The 27,119-nt window shown below is 41.0% G+C and overlaps 1 protein-coding gene across 3 annotated transcripts in view; it reads left to right on the forward strand.

Moving 5' to 3' along the window:
- NSD2 (nuclear receptor binding SET domain protein 2) overlaps window positions 1-27,119 on the forward strand; it is a 58,950-nt gene that overhangs the window by 1,049 nt on the left and 30,782 nt on the right. The window contains exons 2-3 of one of the 3 annotated variants that reach the window (XM_075194188.1): window positions 872-950; window positions 20,824-21,410. In XM_075194188.1, the coding sequence (XP_075050289.1) occupies window positions 20,883-21,410 (528 nt within the window). In that variant the 5' untranslated portion in view covers window positions 872-950; window positions 20,824-20,882. Of the gene's footprint in view, window positions 1-871; window positions 951-7,678; window positions 7,938-20,823; window positions 21,411-27,119 lie in introns of those variants that run through there. The other 2 variants (XM_075194187.1, XM_075194189.1) reach the window with 2 other exon arrangements.

A 27,119-nucleotide genomic window follows, 5' to 3' on the forward strand; every position in this document is an offset into this window, starting at 1 on the left:
CTAGAATTCAGAAAGCGGCACGATATTCGGTGCCGTTTGTTCATATTCTATTTGGAAAACGGTGTGAAGAAATTATGTAAACACACTTAGCTGAACTCCACATAAGGCTGGATACACACTACAGGGTTTTCAGCCGATTATCGGGCCAATCACCCGATAAACTACTTCGGCCAGATATTGCATTACTGTGTACACTGCAATAATGAATAACTATCGTTCCAGATCATATAGATTCATTTGATTTTTAAACCAAACTAAAAATCTTGTTCAACGATGGAACAATGTCGTTCCAGTTCTGCAGTCGATCAGGAACTCAAAGTTTACAGAATCTTCGGGGTAAATTTATTAAACTGCAGGTTTGAAAAAGTTGAGATGTTGCCCATAGCAACCAATCAGAGTCTAGCGGTCACTTTGTAGCATGTACTAAAGAAATGATAACTAGAATCTGATTTGTTGCTATAGGCAACATCTCAAGTTTACCAAAACCTGCAGTTTGATAAATTTAACCTATGATCTTTTCAGATGATTGTTATGACAGATGAATAGCACAGATCTGAAGGTATCTTGTACCTTTTTATAAGTCGTTGGTAAAATCGTTATAGATAACACATCAGGAGAACATTTCTGTAGTGGGTACCCAGCCTAAGTCTGTCATTCCACATTTGAAAAAAGAAAACACAACGAACAAACTTATTTTGTTTTGTATCCCTTATGTGCATTCTCACAACCTGTTCTTATTCCATATGTTGCATATTTATCATATGCATAATATCCTTTAAAGACCGCCACCCAAAACTAAATTTGTTTTGGGTGGAGTTGAATGAGAAAAAAAAAAATATGACCTTCCTTTCTTCCACACCCTGTTTACCAGATCCTCCAGGGTCCCCGATGAGTCTAAAGGCCCCACTCAAGTGGAAATCCCAGCAGATGTGGGGAACATAGCACTGAATGTAAGTTAAAAAAAAAAAAAATAATAATTTATTTTATGTCAAATGTCACAATACTGAGTTTATATGGTATACTGGAGTAGAGATGCCAGGTTTACGATGGGCTTTATGGATCATTGATCCCTATTAGACTCAGTGCGGCCCCTGCATATGGCTTCTTCACATAACACAGGGCATAACGCTTGCATGCACAAGCTGCACGTTGTAGCATAAGGTTCAAGGATTCCAATTGTTTAGGGGACTCTTTTCCATCTAATGGAAGAAAAATTAGAAGTGGTGTGGGTTGAAGTGGGAGAAAGTTATTACCCAGCCCAAGAGCCGGACAATTTAAAGAATTCCAACCAAACAAGTAGTAGAATGGTAACAGTTTGCTGTTCGGAACTTCTGCCGCTCCTGAGATGTTTATTCGGTATTGGTTCTATAATTTTGAATTTCAGTGCTCTTGAGATTGTATTGAAAGCTCTGTAGCACTCCTAATCAGTGTTCAAACTTGAGCACAGTGAGGCTTCAGGAATACTGGAATTCAAAATACAAGTGATCACAGCATCTTTATTTTCCATTTACTGGAAGACAGATGGGAGACAGCACTGATTAAAACAGTATAACATGATTACTACAATGAGATTATCCTCTCACTACGGAATGTGAGTGTGTCACACCAATTGCACAGGGGTTGTGATCACACAGGAGACTTCTCTGATGGCCATGTCCACTTTTCATCCACACTCTACTAATTTTACTTATTACTGTCCCTAATCCTGCTATCTCTCACACTTTCTCTTATTTGCTTAACAGCTCTGCACAGTAACCACCTAAGTCATAAGAATAGATAGAGAACCGAATTAAATAACACACAAAAGGATGTATACTTTTTCATTCTTTTATTGATCAAAATGTTCCAAAATTACATTTCTATGTGTTACACTTGACCATTTGCAATACATATGTCATAATATCCCAGTTCTTGGGAGACGCAGTGGAATGTATTTAGGGGTAGGGGGTTCTCCCGTTGCATATGTCATGAAGAAAACTAAAACAAATATCAAATAGAGCAGTACGTTACATATAGCCAGAAAGCCATATCTGTGATAAAAATCTCCAATTCTTTTAGGTACACAAATAAATAAGCGCAATTGCCAATTAAACCTACAAATTGGCTCGTTTATGAAAGGAGGAGGTAAACTGCTGGTCATGAAGCGGTTAATCTCTAACCATTTCAAGGACCAAGGGTTTCAGACCAACTTTTATTTTGGGTTATTGTGTTTTAATTTGAATAAGTTTTCAGGGTTTTTTTTTTTAGTCCATGAAAGCATATTTTATAGCATTTTGTTTTTGGACCACTACTTTATTTTGTTTGCTTGTTGGAATAAATATCCTTTTATTTTATCCACTTTATATATGGAAAAATAGGCAAAAGTAAAGAAATAGCAGTATATTATCTATGTATATGTCTGGCTGTCTATATGCTTGCTCTGTCTGTACTGTCTTCAGGTCGAGACAAGTGTTCATCATCTAGATTATATAAAAGGTCTATATTGTGTGAATTTCTCACATTTGTTTATTTATTAAATTATTTATATAGCATGTATATATTTCGTAGTGCTTTACAGAGAATGTTATCTTTCATAAGGCGCCACAAGGTTTTTCAGCTCCGTACATGAAGTTTAGTTTTATACAGTACACAGACAGCAATGATCCATAACACATTTTATTGTACATTATTAAACTAAACATAATTAACTAATTAACAGATTACATACAGATCACTTGGTAATGCAGATCAAGTTATTTTCAGGACAGTGAGTGATAGTAATGTTAACGTGAAGTAGGCCTGGGCTCAAGAAAACTGTGCTAGGAAAGCAGCCAAGAGGTACAAAGGGTGATGGGATAGTAGAAGGAGAACATGAGGAAAGAGGGGCCTGCTCGTGAGACCTTAATGGAATATATAAACATATCACATCAGTCCTGCCCTAGTGGAGCTTGCTATCTTTTCCCTGACGCACGTTAATTTCATGAGAAGCCAATTAACCTATCAGCATGTATTTGGAATGTGGGAGGGAACACGAACACCTGGACGGAACCCACAGAAACACGGGGAGAACATACAAAACTCCACACAGATAGCGCTCTGGTTGGAATTGAACCCATGACCCCAGTGCTGTAACCTAACCACTGTGGCAGCATGCGCATATAAAATGTATTGGGTGACTTCATAAATAATTACCTATAAAGCTTTTATTCAGTGATGTTAAATGTCTCCTAATTTAATTTTTTTTCTAAATGATTCCCTGGGTGAGTTGTTATATCTTGAACAAGCACTTTAATAACATAAGTGAGATAAAAGCATTCTTCTTTATTATGGACAAATCACCGCTCCCAGAGCAAGGCAGGTTGTGTGGCCAAGTGTGCTGGGCCGTTTCTCTTTAAAATGTGAGCAAATAATAAATGTCACAATTTACTGAATGTGGAAACTCCCATCAATGAAATGGCCATTATTACTTTCCCTGTTTACATAAAAAATACTGTATCTGCCAGAATGATAGAGGTGTCCACAACTGAAACCTACCCTGCATAAAAATAATTACAGATTTTGGCATGTGAATTTGCTTAGTAAATTTAAGGCTTCTACCATGTTGCGTCTGGCAATCTTTCATTCATTTTGGTAAGCATGATGTGACTTAACAGCCATTGAAAACTGAGGGAAATTCAGCTGTGGGTTTAAATTATGAGATATCATCTTGCTTCTAAATATACAGCAGATAATTTTTGTGAGACAGAAATCTAGGCCAGTTTAGACCTAATTGGCCACGAATTACAATTTGGGAAAGAAATAAAATGCTGATTGTGATTAGCATCTCATTGGAGACGTTCAGCTGTCAATCAGGAAAGGATGGTGAATGCAGTCGGACAATCGCCACTGTCTCACCATGAGTGAGTCTGTTTCTGACCAGACTAGTGTCCCTTTGGTTATATGAGTATTATCAGATTGGACATAGATTAGCTCCTTATGGTAGTTTCAATTGTGTGCTTGGAAGGTTTCCAGTGGTCTTAATTTGGTGATTCTGCACTGCAACTGGAGTCTCGTTCACTAGTTTAGGTGGCTACGGAAATCTTTTATGGTTTTTAATCTTCTGGGATCACAAATATATTTTGTTAAAAGTTAAGAAATATGATGATACATTCCACATGTAGAGTGAGTGCTGGTTGGCTCGTCACTAGTGTGTTAGGAACCCCTCCAGCCGGCACAACACAACCCGGAGTCTACTCTGCCAGTCAGGTGTTCACTGGAGCCCCTGAAGGTGGGGACAGACTGGGCCGCAGACTGACAGAGGGTCGTGAAGTGTGTACCGGCTGGGGAGAACCCAGGCAAGAAGAGTCAGGTCCACGCAGAGGTCAAAGGCCGGCAGCAGGTAACAGTAATGATGAACAAGCTGAGGTCAGAGGTCACAGGCAAAGTAGCAGAACGGGTAAACAGGCCAAGGATCAGGGTCACAGGAAACACAAGCGAAGTCCAATACGAAGCCAAGGGTCATACACGGGAAGTCAAACGTAGATACAGGATACAGGGACTGGAACAAGCAGGTCAGCAGACTGGAGCACAGAAGCTATAACCGGCAATGAGGCAGCAGACCTCATTGCCTTAAGTACAGACACAGACCAATCAGCAGTTGAACACACTCCTGCAGGCTAATTTACTAGTATCCAGCAGGGCCAATCAGGGCTTGCCCCTGACCTACACAGTTGCAGGCTAATGCCTGTTAATAAGCCTAATCAGCCCACAGGCTGCCTGCTATGCGCATGCGCCCGGCTACCAGCACCGCCGGGACGCAGCGCTAGTGTACTAGCGTCTGGCCGTTGCCCTGGTAACGGCCGGACAGGAAGAGGAAATGACGTCCCGGTCGTCAAGGTGACGGCCGGGACGCTGGGGCACATGAGAAGCGAGCCGCGGCGGCTGTGAGTACCGCCGCGGCTCGTGACATAGTGCAGCCAGAATAAGATGTAGTAGTCCTGATTTCAACTCAGTGCTCTTTGCATCCTGTTGTTGTCCCAAGGTTGACTCCTAGGACTAGTGTACCAGGCTTCTGCTCTTTCCAGGTAGTGGTCTAATAGTCCAGAGTGATCCTGGTTTTCAATGTGTAACTGTGTTTCGCTGCTAAACTGCAATGAAATTCAGAGTGGTATAAGGGATAGACTAATACAATAGTCCTAGATTTTGCAAAGATTTTTGACATTAGATCACACTCCACTGCCATGTGTGTGTGTCATGTAGAGGAACTTCTGCACTAAATCTGTTTTACTTCTATCTGTCAGGTAGATCCCAATTTTTATCTCTCCATGCCTCTAACTTTACACACTTTTTGATGTTACCTGTGTGTAATCCTACACGTATTTCTCCACTGTTACGTGGCTTCCTCAGTGGGTTCTTCTGCACGGTGGACCACGGACTTTGTGTTGTGGCGCATACACATATTCTCACACAATAGCCAAGCACATACCTTCCAACAGTGGGAAGGGGTGAGGGTCAAACTGGGCGACTGCTCCAAAAAACTGACCCTAAAATTTACAGACCTGTGGTTACTATACAGTAATAAATAGTTCACAATTGTTTTGTCAAATCTACAGTGTTTTATCTGTATATTGGGTAGTAAAATGGGGACATCCACACCTTTCAGGCACTTGGGCCATGAGAAGATGGTCTAAAAACAGAGAAGAAATACGCTTGTGCTCGGTATATCCCATAATTAATATGGTACCAGCTGCAAGAAGATGGTCTGTGAACCCATATACTGGTGGATCTAGTTGCTCTAGCTAAGTGCCAAACATACTGATAAATAGGCCTAAATAGTGCGGTGGCACAGTATATTAACGAACATGCAGATTGACGATGTCGGCCAACAAGATTTGCAGGCAGCTCCAATTGAATCTGGAGTGAGATCTTGATGTTCATCAGATTGCTGGTTATTTTTCGACCCACGCATAATACAACGTTGGTCTCTTTTGGTAATGCATATCTCTTTTCATCATCACCATTTATTTATAAAGCGCCACTAATTCCGCAGGGCTGTACAGAGAATTCACTCGCATCAGTCCCTGCCCCATTGGAGCTTACAGTCTAAATTCCCTAATATACATACATACACACACAGACAGAGGCAGACAGACACAGACTAGGGTCAATTTGTTAGCAGCCATGGCCTTATCTGGGTGGAGTTTGTATGTTCTCTCTGTGTTTGCGTGGGTTTCCTCCAGTTTTCTCCCACACTCCAAAAACATACTGGTAGGTTAATTGGCTGCGACCTTAGCACAGGCAAACCCGGGGGTGGGGTTATTAGTGCCTGGAAACCCCCCTCCAAACCTGGGGCAATGTATAATTGAGGTGGCTGGACCCTGCTCCTGCTTCACACAGCTCTGCTTGAAAAGGGAGAGCTGTGTGTACCTAACAGTAGTGCACGCAGCATTGCCCTTGTATATAATGGGGATAGGAAGAGTTGGAGAGCAGCCAAGCACGGTCTAAAATTATAGCCACGCCCCCATGCATGTTGGTCACGCCCACTGGTGGCGTGGTGTGGAAACCCCCAAATCTTGCGTTTGCCCCTGCTTATCCTTTCTGTGTGTGTATGTTAGGGAATTTGGACTGTAAGCTCCAATGGGACAGAGACTGATGGGAGTTCTGTGTACAGAATTAGTGGCACTATGTAAATAGCTAAAGCTGATAATGTAGAGGGCAGACATTGTACACCCTCTGCTAGTGAAATGGCTTCAAGATAAATGTGTGCCCATCTCCCAGTCAAAAGAAATCTGGAATAAAATGCAGGTAGCCCAGTGACCCAGCCAAAGTTAGCCCACTATGGGTCAGATCCCCCCCTTCCCCCAACCCAGCCCCTGGGGTGGGAGTGAAAAGTCAGGAAACTTGACAGGCCTGTAGCTATCATACATTAGTGGCGTACGCAGGGGGGGTTCTGGGTCTTTAGAACCCCCCCTCCGCTGTCCACCATAGTGGCGCTGTCCTATACAGCAGCGGCGGTGCTGTCAAAGAAGCGTCCGCGGCGGTGCTGTATTGCAGCAGCTTTCTCGCGTGTTGTTTTTTTGGTCATGGCCCCCCCCCCCCTTGACAATCCTGCGTGCTCCCCTGCATTAGTGTCACTTACACACTGCTTTGTGAAATGTATTTCACCCGAGTCCCTAATCTATCACTGTACATGCACATCACTGCCTCTGTTAAGGTCATGACAACTTGAGCTGTGCCACATACACAGGGGCATGCATGATGTACTGCCACCTCCTGTCTGCTTCCCTAAAATAATCCCCAAAAAACTATTACAAATATACTGCCGTTCTGACAGTGGGTGGATCAGCATGTGAGTGATATCATTCAGGGGGCGGGGCTTATATAGTCCCGATTTTTTTCTAAGTAAATGTTGAGTTATGCAAATTGATGTTTTATGTACATTTGGCCTGTAATAGATATAGCCACACTTTGGGAACAATATGATAAATGGCTCCATATTCCTAACGGGTACAATTCAGAGGTGGGTTGAATTAAAGGACCTCCTTCTACAATGGGGACATTTAGGAAGTGGGTCACTAAAGTGATGGATTATTTAAACATTTCCTTATGTGTCCTTGTATGCTCAGAACAGGCGGCTTGTACTCATTGGACACCCTGTTGCAGGGCTGACGTGAGGAGGAGACGGACCGCCGACACACTCGACTGCGTCACATCCCACCCACCAACGTTATCATTTTGAATGCACCGGTCGCGCCGCCGTCTCGCGCCCTCCCAGCCAATGGGCGTCCGTGGATTTTCCCGCGGGCGACTGAGAAGAGAAGGCGTGGCTGACTGGAGAGAGAGCTGGTGGAGAGGTGGGGGCGTGTCCTGCTGGATGGCGGGGGGAGGGGCTTAATCCGCCGTGTGCCTGTCTCTCTCCATTGATTGCCAGCCAGGAGCAGCTCTTACCTCAGCGCGCACTATAAGGATGCGACAAACAGGTCACTTCTTGTTTTATTTCCCCACCAGCTCCTTATCTCTTCCCTGGGTGTATGTATGTGTACCCGGCCAGGGGAGCCCGGGCCCCCCCCTCTCCCCGGCGGCATCATGTTCCACAGGGGGGGGGGGGGCAGTAGGAGGAGGGGGGTACGTAGGCGGCTGGGCCTGAAACTTGGCGGGATCGGCTTTCTGCGTCTATTCCCAGTGTAATAAGGGCCTTGTGTGCTATTACTCCTATAAATAGAGGGTGTGCATGCACAGCCCCTGCTCCTGTTACTGTGAGAGGTGGGGAGTGGGTGATGGTTTCTGTGTCTAATAAGAATAATAATAATGCTGATTATTTTTTCAGTTCATCCTCCTTAACATTGTGCAGCTTCTTTGCACTTTGCCATATGCTATATTAGTTTTATCCTATCACTGTAATTGCCCCATTTATTTACCTCCCTCCATCCCTAGGACAGGCTCCATGTCATGGATGGGGCAGATGTAATGTTATGGTTTTATATCAGCCACCCCCCTTTAATAATGCCTCCTCATATGCACTCCTAGGATTATATATCGTGTAGTTTTGCATTCTTGGTGTGCTGCTGTAGGACATACATATTTGTTGCATGTGAAAGTAAAATAGCTTCTTTTTTTTTATTATTATTAATGTTCAAAATTTTAAATCTAAGTATCACCATATGCTACTTTTACATTGCCTGAAACAATGCACAGGTGTATTGCATGCCATAAGTGGTATATGGTAAAAAAAAGAAATATCCTTCATACTGCTTGATTTGTTTTGACTGTTGGGTACCAAGTACAGGGGATGGGAGGATAGTTGTAGTATTGTTGAAGACCACTACATAGCATTCAGATGCCGACAGCATCACTTGTTTTGCTCACTAAGAAGTTGAGCTTAGGGATGTTTAGAAGTATTCTGTGATCTATTGTTGTTCATCCGGCATCTATTCATTTTAAATGTTATGTAGTTATAATTTCTATGGCTGGTTCTCTGATGCACTTGCTGGTTCTGGAATACTTTTTATGTTTACATGCTACTAAGTCATGGTGTTTATGGTTAGAGAACAGCATTCAGTACATCACCATCCCCTTTCTAGTTGTCATTTTGGTAGTGTCTGTAGAGGACGCCATATTAGATCACACATTTCTCTCAGCACTGCAGGCACTGTGCAAAGGATAGTTGAATAATAATTTGTGGCTCAATAGACATGCTAATGTAAAGATCTGCTCCTAACCGTGTATTATCCTTTCAGTGAGTGAATAGCGGTTTTAGTTTGATTTCCTAGGAGAGTCTTTATTCTTTAAAAAAAACAAAAGACAAATCTGGGCACTTTGCACACACAGTAGAAGGTGAGTGCTGTAAACAGTGTAAAGTAGTGCTGGCTTTGATATCTTTTTAAGTATCTTCAACTCCTTCGTAATGGTTTTAATAACTATCTCATGTGGTGTATTGATAAGAATGCCGACAGGCTTAGGTTTAACAAACCGGTTTCAGAGGTTATGGGGTCTCTTACTCCGATCATGTATGTGATCTGGTGGATTTTGTTTGCTGCAAATGTTGCAGTACAGTCAGGCTTCTTACTTTTAAATCTGGTTTATTAAGGATGGATGCTAGCACATCCATGTGTGGGTATAACTTATATTTCTAGAGCCATTCATCCAAATTTAGGAGTCGGCTGCATCTTTTAAGGACCCAGAAAAAAAAAATGTTCATCCATTGACCTAAATAGTAATGACTCCCTGTAGTTGGGAAACAGCAGCAATTTTGAATGTGCATTGCCTACCTGATTCCTAACATTTGTTATGTTCTCAACACTGTATGAAGAACAGGAAATCCGTGGTATCAAATGACTTCTGAGCCATATTGAGTCATATGTTTGTCAAGGGGTTTCTGTTCACAAGTAATTTTTTTTTTTTTTTTTTCTTTTCATTTTCTGTTTTCCCCATGGACTTTTCCAAGTGCCCGGGCTATGACTAGTGCATTTAGCATGATTATTAAAGCAATCCCTATTTAAGTGATTGCGCCATAATTTACCTACTCAAAAGTAGCTACGTTTTATTATGTTGGGCTACTTGTTTGAATTAATTGTTTATGCTAAATTGGAGATAGTAACAACTATGCAGTCAGTTAGACATACTTAAGTCCCAGAAGGTGATTCATCCATTGATATCTTTAGAAATGGGCCAATCAAGGTGCCAGCTCCAAGTGACTCCTGGAATTTTTGCAACTCAGTTACAACTAACTTTTCTCCTATTACTACTAAACCAGGGTTTCCCAAACCCAGTCCTCGGGGCTCCCCAACAGTGCAGGTTTTCTGGATCACATGTGACATAATTAGGACCACCTGTGGATCTGTTACAATGTGTCAGTCAGTAATGAATACACCTGTGCTCCAGCAAGGAGATATGGAAAACCTGCACTGTTGGGGAGCCCTGAGGACTGGATTTGGGAAACCCTGTACTAAACTGAACTACATTTGCCCATAGTATATATTTAGTCTTCTAAGTTTCATTTCGGAGTTTATGTGGACCTGTCATCGTAGCATAACTGCTGTCCCTGCTTTGTTTAAATCATTAGTGTCCCTTTTTGTTTTTTAACCAAGATATTCAAACTTGTACAATCTACAGAGCTTCAAAATTGCGCTCGTAGAGGTGTTATGCATTATTACATACTTTGCTGTTACAAGACCCATATTGGGCTGCTATTCACAGCCTGTTTCTCCAGCTCTGCTTTAACCCTTCCTATACTGTCACCTACTAAATATTTATCCCTTGGTAGTAAACTTCCTGATCCAGCAACAGACAACCAACTACAGAAACTGTCTAATTGGCTAACATGAATGTCATCCTGCATACAGCACTAATGTTGTTCCTACAAGATGAGTTTGATTGCAAATTAAGCAATTTAGAGCTAATAAATGGGGACAGACAATGACTACATCGATCTACGTATGCAGCCATTGTCTGAGTTGACAAATGTTTCCCTGTCGGGTGCGGTCAGAGCATTGACCAACTATTTCAGATTTGGCCACATGTATAGCAAAATCTGACTCCGATCTGAATCTAAATATTTGGGTCAAGAAAAACATTGACCAATTCCTCTTGTTACCTCCAGTTTTCCACTCTGCATTTACAGACATCCTTCATACACACCCCAATATTTTTGTATGCTTCCACATTTTAAATTTCAGATTGGCTGGTAATTCCCAGGCACTGCTTACCCTTATGGCAGCGGTGGGCAACAGGCAGCCCTCTGAGCCTTAACCCCAGCTCCTTCCTGCTTCCTCAGATTTGTTTGTAAAAGCTTGCAACACTGGTTTAAAATACTTTCGGATATGTTATTACTACGAAGTTTTTCTTTTGATTAAATGCATTATTTTAACTTACTACCATGTGGCCCCTCCATTCTCTCATATTGCCTATCACTACCTTATGGTATACATTAGTTGATCCCAAACTTTTCCAGTTTAAGACACCCATAGGGTCTCCATAATTTTTTCAAGGCACCCCTAAGTCAAAATTATTACTAAGTAGTCCCCTGCTTTGCTTACCACTGGTCCTGGCCGAGGCAGCCCTGTGAGATTGCAGAGGCACCCCAGGGAGCCTAGGCGCACAGTTTGGGAACCACTGGTCTACATGTCAATTCTCTGCATCTATTACAACATTGACCCCTAATTGCCATTTTTTTTCTCTCACTTGCTGAATGTTGTGAGGAGATTATTGCAGAAGTCCTGTCATGGTCATTGGTGACACTTGACAGTTCCATGAGAATTGATTGGTTGTTTAACAACTGGAACACAATTTTATCTTCTATAATCTGTCTATGGTCTTCCTGATACCTTGCTATTGACTAGGAAAGAGAAGATGGCTTTGGGCATGCCTTCTCAGTCCTTATCCATTTTGTATCTTTTTGTATAAGTTTTCTTATATACAAGGATTCTACAAAACAATTTTCGTGAGAAATACACCATGTGTGCATCTCTTGTATGGTACGACTGTCTTTACAAAGTCCTGTAAAGCCCTCTTGCATACAGAAGGGAAATTCAGTGAAGCTTCCTGATTGTGAGCCCTTAACAACCAAACAGATGCCATTTGCTGGCAGTGGTCTCCCCTCCCCCCAATTGCCCATTTCTGGAACCTTACAAGAGGAGGTTGCAGATATATTCACTGCTTTTCTTAGTTGATGTACCCCATATTAGACTATGGCATCCTCTTCAGGGGAGCTTAGATCCCAATGCCAGTGATATTTAGAGCAGCTTGCTCATGTCATGTTCTGCTTGGAACGCTGCATGAGCATACGCTGACTAAACGTACATCTAAATGATGACCTGTGGTTGTACACCCCATGAGGACTGGCTGGTGTCTGTCGGTACCATGAATATTGATGGTGTTTGCACTCATAGTGCTCTATTGGGGAAAAAGAAAGGGAAAAAATTGAATGATTTCTATTAGTGTCAATGAAAGCAAATAATATGTTATACCCACTGCCCTGCGCATTTTGACTTTTTGTTATCTCAAATAATGATGAATTAATATCTTCACTTGCTTCTAGATTCTAATTTAGTTTGTCCACTCCTAGTTTAAGCAGCATGACATAATGGATGTGCTGTCTGTTATGAAGTGGATTCATTTTCTCCATGCATCTAAAAAAAAATAAAAAAAAAATGCGGCTTTCCAATTGTCCGTTACAAATTGGCTTCTAACTTTTGAAGGCATTTGCCCAGTCACAATATAGCTTAAAGTAAGCTACAACTTCTAAAGCTTTCACCATCACGCTTACATGTCTTACACCCATGTATTTTTACTTCCAGTAAGCCATGGTCTTATAATATATTCCTTATAGGGTCCTCACTTTTCCTCCAATCAGATTATGCCCTGCCCCTATTTCTTTGGGACTGATGGCTATGCGGCTTTGTTCAAGTTGGTGCCTTTGTTACTCACAACTTCCTCCCGGTGACATGGGGAGGCAGTGTGAATCATGTTCATCTTATAGGAATAAGAAGACAACTGGATGATCTCTGTTCTCGGCCTGTTTGCACTTGGAAAGCAGGTGCTACTAAAGGTTAAATTAACACTGCTGTCTTAAAAGGGTGAATTTGATTGCAAGCAGTGCCCTACCTTCATGCTTGCGTGGGTTTCTGCCGTGTGCGTAATATGTTGGTGCTATATAAATAACTGTTAATGGTCGTCATCAGCATTTATTTATTTAGCGCCAGCACATTCCGAAGTGTTTTACAATTGTTAATAAAGAAAACAATTTCCAATAGTTCTCAAGAAAAGTTAAATACATGCAGACATACTAATTTACACTATAACTTTATTATGGTCCAAACACATGCACCCAACCTCTAAATAACCACTTATTCACTAGATGGATTTCCTGCCTCCATAACCAGACCAATTTTCCCATTTTGGTGATGTGCTTGTTGGTACACATGGGCCAATCCTACGCTGCATTTTTCAAGTCGCATGTATTTCATGGGCAAATTGTAGTCAAAAACAGGGAAATGTGTTATTGTAATCTGTATAACAGAGCCTAACATAGAGCAAGGAGGGCAAATATTGGGATCTTGAACCATATGAGAAGTTTTGGGGGTGACCATAATCATGTGTGACTGTTTTTTTATGAGCAATTGACACTTCTGCATAATGTGTCACAAGGATTGATGTGATTATAGCATACAGGGGAGGGGGTTATAGAAGGGGAAACTTGTTTTATTAAATTTTTTGTTTTTAGAGCACAGTGGATTTTGATCATATCCTTCTTTTTTACTCTTATGTTCTGTCATTCAAGGAGCCATCTGCACAGACTTTGCTTTTCTTTGTAAAGATAAATGATCCGTTTGTGTGTAGCCTCCATTCCTCATTCACCAAAAAAAGGCACCATAGTCTGATCAAAACTACCAGCATACTTCACCTTTTAGGAACACTTGTGTTATATACATGTATTCTAAACTGTAAGAACACACAAAGTCATCTTCAATTTCCAGGCCATGCATAGACGCCAGCAACCTTGTGCCTGTTATATGGTCATGGAGCACTTCATTTGATTTCTAATATCCTGACACTCATTCATCAATGTTTTGTGTGCATCAGCTATTCTTAATTGATAGTTTACTTTTTTGCATTATTATTTTTTTTATAGGGCGCCACTAGGTGTCCGTAGCGCCGTACAGGGACAAACGAAATTACAATACGAGGTGAGACAGTACAGTAAACAATAAGCACAGTAACTCAGTGAGCTCAAAGCACAGCTAGAGGGCGGGGGAGGGGAGAGGGGAAGGTCCGCCAACGACTGAGTCCAAGAGGGAAGGCACGGATGACAGGGAGACCCCCAAGGGGAGAGGGGGGGGAAGAGGGTCTTCAAGGAGGAGGGCTAAGTAGCTGGAGAGCAGAGTTAACAGTGGTGAAGACAGGAAGAGAGAATACCCTCAAAGGAGCGTACAATCTAAGTGGTGGGGTAGACATAGAGACACGGGGAGGAGATGGAGGATAAGGGAAGGGGAAAGCGGGGAAGAGGCAGAAGAAAAGGTAGGAAATTAAGTGGGAGACTGGAAGGCTTTAAGAAAAAGCCGTGTTTTTAAAGCCCGTTTGAAACTGGACAGATTAGGGGAAGTTCTGATGGAGGGAGGGAGCTTGTTCCAGTGGAGGGGGGCAGAGCGGGCAAAGTCTTGAATACGCGCGTGGGAGGAGGTGATCAGGGGGGAAGAGAGGCGACGGTCATTGGCGGGATGGAACATGAATAGAGAGGAGGATGGAGATGTAGGGTGCAGTGGAGTTGGCGAGGGCCTTGTATGTAAGTGTGAGGAGCTTGAACAGGATTCTGTAGGGGAAGGGGAGCCAGTGAAGGGATTGGTAGAGGGGGGGGGGAGACAGAAGAGGAGTGGCGAGAAAGGAAGATGAGCCTAGCGGCTGCATTAAGTACAGATCGAAGGGGAGCGAGATGGGAGTGGGGGAGGCCAGTGAGGAGGATGTTGCAGTAGTCCAAGCGGGAGATGATCAGAGAGTGAATAAGACATTTGGTGGCATCTTGGGAGAGGAAGGGCCGGATGCGAGCGATATTACGCAGCTGGAAGCAGCAGGATTTAGCAAGAGAGAGAATGTGGGGGCCAAAGGAGAGAGAGGAGTCGAGGATGACACCAAGGCAGCGAAGTTGGGGGACAGGGGAGATAGAGGTGTTGTCGACAGTGATAGAGAGGTCAGAAGGGGGCGAGGTGTGAGAGGGAGGAAAGACTATGAGTTCAGTTTTGGCGAGGTTAAGTTTGAGGAATCGAGAGGACATCCAGGAGGAGATGGCAGAGAGGCAGGCGGACACTCTAGAGAGGAGGGAGGGAGAGAGATCAGGAGAGGTAAAGTTGAGTGTCGTCAGCGTAGAGGTGGTAATTGAGGCAGTAGGAGCTGATGAGTTCACCCAGGGAAGAGCTGTATAAAGAGAAGAGTAAGGGTCCTAAAACAGAACCCTGAGGGACCCCGACTGGAAGGGTGGACGGGGGGGAGAGAGACCCAGAGGTGGTGACGGAGAAGGAACGGTCAGCAAGGTAAGAGATGAACCAGGACAGGACAGGGCCGAGAGACTGGAGGGTGTGGAGGAGGAGGGGGTGGTCAACAGTGTCGAAGGCTGCTGAGAGATCCATTGCATGGAAGTTTGTTAAAATAAATATTCTTGTATTCGGCGATTTAAAAGGAAATGTATAATATTGGTTTAACAACTGATCTATTGGTTCTAAAAAAGGCAGCATATCAACTGAACCTATACGGCCCGATTCTTAAAGGGATGTAAATGGCTATTTTGTGTGTGCAATCCACAAAATCACTCTGCGCATGCCCAGAACATGGACACAGCAAAGTTCAATTCAGCTTTGAGCACAATACACTGACTACAGCCTACGATTTGAGGGAGGTAGCGGGGCACGGAAGGGGCGTTTACCTGTAGTTGATGTATTTTAAGGATGTTGCCAAACTTTAGCACACGCAGCAGTGTCCAATTCAAGCTCTGGGGATCTCTAAAGTACTTTGTTTTCAGTCGTATCTTTTGCTCCAGATACAGGTCTAGTCTTGGTGCCAATTACTAGTGATGACAGCTATGTATGTATGACCTTGTCTAGTAGTGCAAATCTACAGCCGTATTCATCACTGCATGTATTTTCACATCCATTTCTTGTTGAATTTGAGTGTGTATATACATGATTTATGTGCGTTAAAAATAAATTGCGCTCATTATGCATCCCTCTATGAATGGGACCCATAATGTTTTATATGTAGAGTCCTTTAAGCTATCTTAAGGTCTTGTTCAGGAAAGCCATTTTAGTTTCACTTACCAATGTGCTTTTCACATGTCAGTTACTAAAAACATGGTGCTGGCGAAATTATTTAAAAAATTGGCCATGTTTGATGTCCAGAATGCAACGTACATAAGCGTTGGTTAAATGTTCAAAAACATCTTTGTTGACTGAGATCTGACTGCAACTTGGCAACTACCTGGATGCTTTATAAAATCCAACACCGCATCTCTAACCACAGCAGAAATCATGGAGTTAATTAATGCAAAATTTTGACAATAAAAAAATATTACAAATTTAATATGCAAAGCATGCTACTGTCTTGTTTTTGCTTGTCCTTATGATGGCTAGGTGACATGGGCATAGGTATTGGTAGTAATATTCAAACAGTTTCAAAACTTTAAACAGTAACTCATGTGATATTTATAGTGTGTGTGTGTGTGTATGTAATATATATTTGCACGTGTTCTGAGACAAATTGTATAGGTCATAGGAAAAGCACATGCACTGCACATGTTTTCGGTCACTATTCTTCTTTAGGAAATGTTTTCCAGAACGACAGACGTCACACGTGCAGGTTGCAGTAGGGAATGATGACTTCTGTGTACTCTGCTATTAAAAATATCCATTTCTTAAGAGAATTAAAACCATTGCTCTACAGGAATACAAATGTGTCTCTGTGTAATTACATACATTAATATGGTCTGTGTGCATTCTTTTGTTCGGCTTGATGTTTTAAAGCTAAATTTGAATGGCATACCTAACCCCCCCTCCCCCTTTAGTAAAATGGACAGTACATTACAGCCGTGTTCAGTGGTTAGCAGTTTCATTATATTTATATTGTATGCTGCTCTGTAATTCAGTAATTTTATTGGCTCGTAACGGTCTTTTTATATGCAATGACTTGCTATGCTCATGTTTAGCCTTTCCTTTTTTTTTTTTTTTTTTTGAATTAATAAAAAGTAAGCTTTGGTATGCCTTTGGGAAACTTGCATTTGTGCAAATTGACCCTTACAGTTGGGCAGGATAAATCCTGGTCGCAATGGCGCCTAAAAATTGTCTGTCCCTGTAGGATGTCTCCCTTTTATGTGCTGTAGCTAGCTAGAAATTATTAGCTAGTTCCCAGTGTATAGACCTTCTAGATACTGCCCTATTGCATGGATCAGACGCACACTTCTACATTCACCAGAACCCCCCTGTGACCTTATAACTAGGTTTACTGTGTAGATATGAGCTCATAAGCAGGTTTACGGTATAAATATCTGGATCTTGCTTCAGCAACTGCACAAAAGCCTCACCAGAGTTTACTGCAAGTGTTGAAATGTGCCTCTGACCAATTTAATGGCACAGTCATAAAACTATTGTGTAGGTAAGGAGGCTACTGCTTGTGTAATATATGTAAGTTTGTGGGTAACTCATATTGTTTATGTGGGGGGGGGGTGCTCTGGCAGGTGTATTATGCGTTTTGTTTGGGAGGGGCTCGGGCAGGTGTCATATGTGTAGGTTGGGGGGGAAGGGCTCAGGCGCTGTAATATGTAGGTAGCTGGTGCCATATTTGAAGGGGTACAGGCTCGTTTGATTGGGGCACAACTCAAGTATATTGTGCTCAGGGAGCATGGCTGGTGTAATGTATAATTGGTTGAAAATAAACATTGATATGTGATATAAATGTGTTTTGCATAGCCCTGCTGCTAAATATTTTTTGTTCCCAGGTCGCACATTTCATGTTTGCAAATTGCGTGCATTTGAAGAAATGTATCCAGGCTGCTTCAAGTCATATTAGGTCAAACTGTATTAACACTTGGTTTTCATACTTTTAAAATACAAATATACATCTTTTGAAAGTTAAACCTAAAATACGTTAACTTCTAAGAGGTGATTTAGAACATTCAGAGAAATTGAAATATTTTTCACTGTAACGTTGGTTTGCGGAGTGCAAACTATTCTACGTTCTCAGCCATTTCAGGCTGGGCATCGATTGGCTGCAATGTCCTTCAATGGAATAATTGACAGGAAGTTCGCTGTGGTAGGAAATATCCCGCCACAATCATAACTTTTACCCAAATCTTCATCTTTGTTTCTGATAAGCTCCTGAAATTCTTACATATACCTATGTGAATGTTGTTTGCAGCTTTTTTCCTATAAGTCTACTTTTATTTTAAGTATAGTGGGGGGTTTTATAGCGATACTGAGGATTAGTGATGAGATCGAAAGAAAACATTGGTTCAATGTTTAGGACTAAACAATGTTTTGTAACCAATGTTTAAAACATCGGTACAACCAATGTTTCTATATTTTACGTAAACTGGCTACTTAAACATATAATACACTAATAAACTTCTGAACTCATCCTTGTGTATGTATATGTAGGCCTACAGTGTGTGTGTGTGTGTGTATATAGATAGATATATTACATACACACCCAGTGCAAAAAAATTAGAAAGATGTCTGCATTTTTTAGCAGTAAAACATGTTCTTGGATAAAGCAAACTTGTTGTTGAAGAAAAAGAAACAAAGAATTAACAATAGCTAGAAAAACTTTAATGAAACCGCTCACTGGCAATACTGCTCACATAGTGCTATTTATTTTTTAAACTTGATTTGTAACGGTAGCAAAAGGTAAATTGAATATATACTGTATGTATAGTTTTTATTTTATAACATACATCCCATACACTGGGAGTTTTTTTTTTTTTTTTTGCAGCATAGGCATATACTATTGAGGTAGATTAATTATGAATCTCACAACACAGAATAGAAAAAACAATAGAACATGGGAGAATATTGGAAAAATTATCTGAAAATGGGGGTTGTGGGGAATTCTAGTCCAGTGCACTTTTAAATTGGCCCCTAAATTCTCTTATCCGCACTCTGCAAAAATAGGATAAAGGAGAAGCGATTTTCAAATTTACTATTTGTGCTTTTACTTTTAATTTCACCAGCCTTAGAGAATAAGTATTCTGAAGGAACCGAAGTGCCCACAGTTGTCAAATATTGCCTCGCTTAATATACACTATCAGTAAGCATCTGAGGAGAAATCTAGCGATGGTGAGGAAACATATTCTCACCATTGCAGGGTTGAGCATCGGAGGGGGGGGGGGGGGTATCACGGGTGTAGATTAGGCGCCTGGCTTGGCAGGGGGGGCACGGGTGTAGATAAGGCGCTTGGCAGGGGGGGGGGGGCACGGGTGTAGGTTAGGTGCCTGGCTTGGCAGGGGGGGGGGGGGGGGCGCCACAGGTGTAGATAAGGCATCTTATGGCTTTCTCTCATGCCCTGTCCAATAAACTGTTGTATGTGGTCCATGACTACTCATTCATTCCTGGGAAGCTTGGCTTATTCTTTAGCTGAGGTTCATACATGCTGCCCCATTAAGTAGTCTTAGACCTATGTAATCACCAGAAATTGTAGTGTTTGTCCTGAAAAGACTGCGTATCCTGATCGATGAGATGTCGGGATAGCTAATACATACTATTGGAGTATATCCTTGCTAAATGGTGCCACTTTAGATTTAGCCACACTTCTGTATCCCAATCAGAAATCCTGCTGGTTGGTGGTCAGGCTGAGAGGTCGCATGCATATAGGGCCTTCTATTTTATCTACCATCTTCCTTTCTCTGGGCACAGTGCACTGTCTTTTCTGTACTAATTCAACTGTTATCCTTAAAATACTCTTATCAGTGTTTATTCAGTAATCACTAATTTGGTCGCCCATCCAGTACTCCTAAGCAACACACATTAACTTGTATAGATTGGAATCCATACAAGTTAATGTGTGGTGGGTTAAGTGCTCATACCATGCATTGTATCACTTGCTCTTGTGCTTATTTCATTGTGAGCTCATGGCCCAGCCTTCACTCTGTTTCAATTTATGTTCATATATAGTAACCCAATCACACATCATTGTAGACAGTGATAATGTCTATAAAGTATGTTTCCCCTTTTGTGGTGCAGAAAACGGCATTTTTCTCTAGGCATAAGTTTTCCAGTAGTTCATATAACATGGCTCTTGCTCACACACGTATCTTATTCAGTACTTAAACACAGATGTCAATGAGCCCCAGTTCTAACATTCCTGATCCTCATTGTCTTGTCTCTACTATGTATGTAGCACACTCATGTGTATCTATTATATAAACTGTATAATTCAAATATTCAATTCACTAATAGATGTAAAAACTAAATGCATAGACAAAAGTTCAGATTGCCCCCTATCGCATATTTTGTAAATGTTGAAGGACCTTTTTCATCTCATGTGGTTCTTTATATGCGCTTGTCTTTTGTTTTGTTTGGGGGTGTTCCCCCCCCCCCCCCCCCAAACTTGAGTGGATATAATATGTATTAAAATAACTTTTTGTTAAATGTTGACAGCCGGAAGATGCATGCTTTAAATTCTAATGATCTAAAAATAAATGTCATATATTATTTAGCTGCCAATATGAAACATTGACTATTAAGAGGTCCTTTGCGGCTGACAAGGCTGCAGGCAAAATATTTTGATGAATTGATTTGTAGAGACTTGTTTCATAGATTTGCAGTGTACCTGCACTTGTGCAGTGTACCACATGATCATATTTGTAAGCTTCTTCCCTCCTTTCTTTTACAGAAGTGTGAGACTGGACTAGCACTTCAATTTCCCTACAGAATTTGCAGCAATTTGACAAAATGAAGCAAGTTCCTCATATAATTGCAAATCCAGCTGTGAAGCCCTCTAACCCAGAAGTGAGCCGCGAGTGTTCTGTATTCCTGGGCAGAACACCAATTTCTGCCTCTATACAAGAGGGGGTCATACAGAAGCTAAACGGCCACGATGCACTACCTTTTCTTCCAGCTGACAAACTAAAAGATCTGACTTCTCGCGTGTTTAATGGCGAGTCTGGTGCTCAAGAAGCTAAAGTGCGCATCGACGCCCAAGAAATTCAAGGCATTGGGACACCGCCCAACACGACTCCCACTAAGAACGGCTCCCCTGAAATAAAGCTGAAAATCACCAAGACTTATATGAATGGTAAACCTCTGTTTGAGTCTTCGATATGTGGTGAACAAGGGGAAGAAGTTCCTAAAGCCGAGGAATCGGAGAACAAAAGCAAGAAAGGAAGGAAAAGAAAAAATATCAAGTTTGAGTCTAATGAGGATAAACTTGGCGATGAAACCCCAACAAATTCATGTTCTGTTGAATCCCCTGAAGTTAAGGTAATTATTATCTTTTTAAATATATATTATTGCTCAAAGGAAAATGATGCAGCCAAACCCAACATACAAGTTGTCTAATAATAGAGCTATTAATGACCTTCACAAATACCTGGACAGAACACGCAATATTGATCATTGTATTTACATTTGCTACACAGCTGATTGCAAGCTGTTCTGTCATCAGCAATTTCAGGCAGTACGAATTCTCCTCATGTCTTCCATTCAGATAATCCTATGAAACTGTGTTAGTACCCTGCAGAGGTTTTCTTATCACTTCACTTCAGTGAAATATGCACTTTGACCAGGGATGCCCTAAATGTTTTCATACAATCTCTCTATATATAAGTAGGCATATTATAAATGTAAGGAGAGCAGTGAGTGGATGATGTTGTATTTGACTAGTTTGTAAGCTGGTTATTTGTGAATGAGTGTTGTATAGCCGTGCCCTGCAGGATTGAGTATGGTGGTCGTTTTCTGTATGTTCAGACTCTTCATCTTCATGGCCCAATACATCTGAAGCACCTTTTATATTGCTTCCTTCACCTACGGCCCCCAGCTCCTTCTGCTTATTGACCCCTCTGTCTTTTTTTTATGGTATGTGCCCCAATGACCTCGGCTCATAATAACTTAGTGGTAGGGGAGGCTAAGTGGTGTTTTAGGGTTCTACAGGGTATATGTTTTTGGTGAGTGGGCATTGTGTCCAGTCTGACGAGTGATTGCTGAATATGAACTGTATATGGGATCTCAAAAACAAGATATGGCTAAGTCCCTGGTGCAAAAGATATAACAAACTGAGAGGCAGCTTGCAGCAAAACAATAGGTAACACTAAAACCTATACAGTAGTACAGAACCAATAGAGATGATTTGCAGGCAAGCGCCAGTCAGGAGATACAATAAACAGTTTAAGAAAATAATAACTACTCAGGAAGTTCAAATAATCCTATATTCAAGGAACGAGTGGATCTTCTGATACAGTCCAAAAAGCTTCATAGATCCTTGTAGATCAAACATACAAAAGAAAAAAGACAAAACGTAGTGCAAACTGCAAATATAAACAAGAATCGAAGGGACAAAAGACCCTTATAATCTCTGTGTATTCAATAGCAGAACTGGATCACCACGTGGATTAGAGGGTTGAAACTTAACCCCTATGGGGTACGCACTCACCAAAAAGTATAGAACATCAACCCTATAATATGAATGTCGCTCCTTCCACAGAGAGATCTTCTAATATGGAATCCCACTCATTCATAGAGAAATCCAAAAAGAAAGGAAGATTACATAGTGTAAAACCATACATGAAAAAATTTATTACAAATGGCAATAAAACAAAAAAAACTGCAGTGTCAGGCGGACCCTGAAAACGGGGAGTAGATGGACCCTTATCGTCCTCAGGATGGCTAGAAGCGTGTCAAAAGTGGAGCAATATCCCGGGAACCTCTCACTAGCGATCACTGTTCTGCCAGCAAAAGTAAACCAGAGTCCGATAACGGAAGAAGTTCCCGCTGTTCAGTATCAAAACGTCTGACGTCACGCGTATCCCATCAGCCAACGCGTTTCGGCTCATCAAGAGCCTTTCTCAAGGCATCATTGCTGGCAGAACAGTGATCGCCGTTTTTTGGTTTTATTGCTATTTGTAATTTTTTTTTATGTATGGTTTTACACTATGTAGTCTTCCTTTCTTTTTGGATTTCTCTATGAATGAGTGGGATTCCATATTAGAAGATCTCTCTGTGGAAGGAGCGACATTCATATTATAGGCTTGATGTTCTATACTTTTTGGTGAGTGCGTACCCCATAGGGGTTAAGTTTCAACCCTCTAATCCACTTGGTGATCCAGTTCTGCTATTAAATACACCGAGATTATAAGGGTCTTTTGTCCCTTCGATTCTTGTTTATATTTGCAGTTTGCACTACGTTTTGTCTTTTTTCTTTTGTATGTTTGATCTACAAGGATCTATGAAGCTTTTTGGACTGTATCAGATGATCCACTCGTTCCTTGAATATAGGATTATTTGAACTTCCTGAGTAGTTGTTATTTTCTTAAACTGTTGTATCTCCTGACTGGCGCTTGCCTGCAAATCATCTCTATTGGTTCTGTATATGGGATCTATTCTAAGGGCACGTGGTGTCCCTCTCTTTGATTAAATGTATTGTTGTAGCATTACTGAGATTAAGGGTGTTGTGCGGCCATTCTTCAGGTGAGGGGGCCACATGTGGCTCTTAGTATATCAGGTTGCCTATCCCAGATCTAGAGGCTGTCTAATGTTTATATTTCTATATTTCTCTGAAAGACTTTCATTTTGCATGTTACAAACTTGTATCACAAAATAAATTGCTAGACTGCCTCCACCTGTGTGTGTGTGTGTGTGTATATAATATATATAGGTTAGAGAGAGATGATCTCTGTCCTGTAAAAAAAAATAATAAAAAAAAAAAAATTAAATAATGCATTTGTTTTAAAATCTTCTTTACCCCCAACATTTAAAGTGTATCGGTCATGAAATCGGAAGAAAACTCTAATAGAAAAAGATTTGATTTTGGTAATTTTATCTAACTATACTATTTTATTCAGGTATCCTGAAGAGGCTGGTGTTTCCGTAGTTCCCACTGAATGATGTATAATTCATTCATTCTAGCAGCAGCTGTGGGAACAGATTTTATACAGACTGGTATTTATGCGAAGCATAAGAATGTATAGTAAATTTTTATTTACCCATCGGTTCTATTCTATATCAAGTAATTATACATAAAATAATTTGCTGTTATAGATCTGTTAAATTCATGATTATCCCTATTTACCCCCTCCCCCCCCCTACAGAGCCACAGGTTTTTTCAGCAGGACCGGGGCAGTTTACAAGACCGTACACAAGTTTAGGTGTCATTCACATGAACTATTTCCTCAACACACTAAGGGGGGGAATTCAGTTAGCTGTGCTTTTTAAAGGAACATTTTCTGGTACTACGGTACCACAACGTCGCAGATTTCTCTTCGCTCCCCTGGGGGCAGGGAATTTACTTATATTTTTAAGGAGTATTTGTATCCAAAGAGGACTATAGCATTATTCAGTAATTTAACATAATAGTAAATTGGATTATGATAATCAAAAGTCAACATAGAAGCATAGCAGCTTCATAATGACAAATACATGTTTTACATTTATAAAAGCTTATCTAATCTTATCTTAAAAAGAAATCCGTCAGGGCCGTGGGCAGTAACGATGCATTGCAGCTTATACCTAGAAATTCAAGTTCACACAAGAACGGATAAAGAGGTACTTGGAACAGTAGCGGAAACACCAGTGATTTATTTGCTTAATGAAGAAAATTACAGATTGAGTCTGTTCTATTCTTCCAAAGTACAACTGCTGCTCTGTATTCATAACTGATCTACTAATGGACACAAGACAGGAGGGCGGAGGGGTTGGTGGGTATTAGGGAGTCGTCAGAGAGGAATGAAGGTTAGATGGGTGCCACCGTTTCATAGTGTAAGCGAGGCTCCTTTTAAATGGATGCACAAAGATTGTGGTGTCAAATTCTATGAATCAATTTGCAAGTTCATCAAAGTGTGTTTGTTTTAGGGGAATTTTGCTCCATTTTTAGATTGACAGGATTTGCCTGTGGTTGGGCGATGTATCTTTTTGCTTGTCGTGAAGAAAAATAAATCAGTCTTGGTGTCTGAACAGTATGAATGCACGCCGCTACAATAGCAGCATTTACACTGACACAAGTACTCTTCACATGGTATGTCGAAGGTCAAATACAGCCTGTTGGTGGAACCAGCTATGGGTATTGTCCTCTGGCTGCACTTCATTTCTGTCCACCATCCTGTGGGTAGTTGTGGGAAAAATTAACCAGCCACTGAAGTTTAAATACACCACCTCGGTTCATCACGTTAATACACCTGCTGGACAGCAATGGCATCTGTTCATTCAAATTTCTTTAGACGTGCCTACTAATGGTGCAGAGTCCTGCCAAGGAGGGAGGGGGGGGGGGGGTAAATAACTTTGGTTGGATGTCTTGAACCTTCTAACCTCCTAAGGTGCTGCTTATAGTTTATATTTCTAAGAGGGTGCACAAAGCATTGGTGGTGGTGGTGACTTGATACTGTGGCAGCAAGTCTGTTTAGCAGCTTGCTGCATGCTTTAATCTAAAATATCATGGATTTTTAACTGCAAAAAGGAGTATATCTATTTTTAGACATGTACCAGTTGCAATATGTGTGAGTCCACCATTTAATTAGACTATTGTACAAACTTGGTCTGCATATATTTCTTTGATGTAGTTGCACAGTCAAGTACTGGCTAAGCTTACAATTTGCACTAGAGTCCTGGCCACAGAGAATGAATATGCTATTTCTGAAATGTGCAATGCAGAGAGAAATTTGCACACAAAAAAAGGTTGTGTTTTGTAAATAGAGAGGGCTTGCAAAATTATCACCCCAAGATATGTTATCCTTATGAGATCATGATGTTACAAATACTTACAGAAGGGGATGTTATAACGGACTGCATGATCCTTGGCTATGGTAGATAATGGATCAGCCTACGTATTTATTGTTCAATATTCTCTGAATGAGGCTGGAAATTTGAAAGCTAAAGAGAATGTGACTAATAACATTAGCATTAATGCTATGTAGAAAGCCCCTAAACATGTAGCTTCTCATGCCCAAGTACCAACAGTTATATCTGCCTTACCTGTCAGTTTCACAAATGCTTAAAAATAGTAATGTTTTATTATAAAACAAAACTTAGTGTGTGTTGAGTGCATTCGCTATCTCTGTACTCTCCCACAAATCTGTGGTTTCCTTGTATGGCTAAACACAGTATTGCACAATATTAGTGTGTGTGTATGTATGTGTATATCTCCACAATCAGCCATGAGAGAAACTTGAGATGCAATCCTATGCCACCTAAACCTATATATTTCAGAAGCCACATGCCCAGAATACAAGTGATTTTATTTGAAATATTGCAAGGGAGGGAGGGGGTGAACCTGCAAATTCCTTTAATTTATTTTGTTGTTTTTTTGTGTGTGCATTTGACTGATTTACTACCAGTCCACTGATGTATATTCATTGTAAATAAAGAATAAAACCCATACTATTTTTTGGTCTCTGTTGTAATGACTTGTAAAGCTGTCACACTTTGACCATACAGAAGAAAATGATGAGATGCGATTGCACCCTTAATCTTCATTTGTCTGGTCAAATATCTGTCCCAAAGAATTTTGGGAAAAGTATAATGTAATTACAGTACTGTAACTGTTCTGAATTTAGCAAATGTTTGCAGACTATGCTAGGTAGAAGTGCTGCGTAATGTTTAAGTCCAAAATTAATTGTAAATAGCAATTGTGGCACATGTCATATCTCTCAAGACAGTCATTCCCCATTTTAATTGGATTTGAAGGATGGTACTGGCCAGTTGGCACAACGTAGTGATTGCACGAAGGGACACCACAGAACAGGTGCAAAGTGTGTGTTGGCCCTTTACCTTCTGTACATTGGTCTCTAAGTGCCATCTTTGTTCCTCTCATTTGTATTCATGCACTGTGCTGCAGTTTTTCCCTAAACTGACATCAATAAACTGTTATGGCAGTTTATGGGTTGTACCCCAATATTTCGCTTGAGGACCAACTTAGACGTCTACTGACAACTTATATGTAGTGTTTACATGCGTTGGCGATTACCACCATTCGGACATACAGAA

Source organism: Mixophyes fleayi, chromosome 1 (assembly GCF_038048845.1).
Source record: "Mixophyes fleayi isolate aMixFle1 chromosome 1, aMixFle1.hap1, whole genome shotgun sequence".
NCBI lineage: Eukaryota > Metazoa > Chordata > Amphibia > Anura > Limnodynastidae > Mixophyes > Mixophyes fleayi.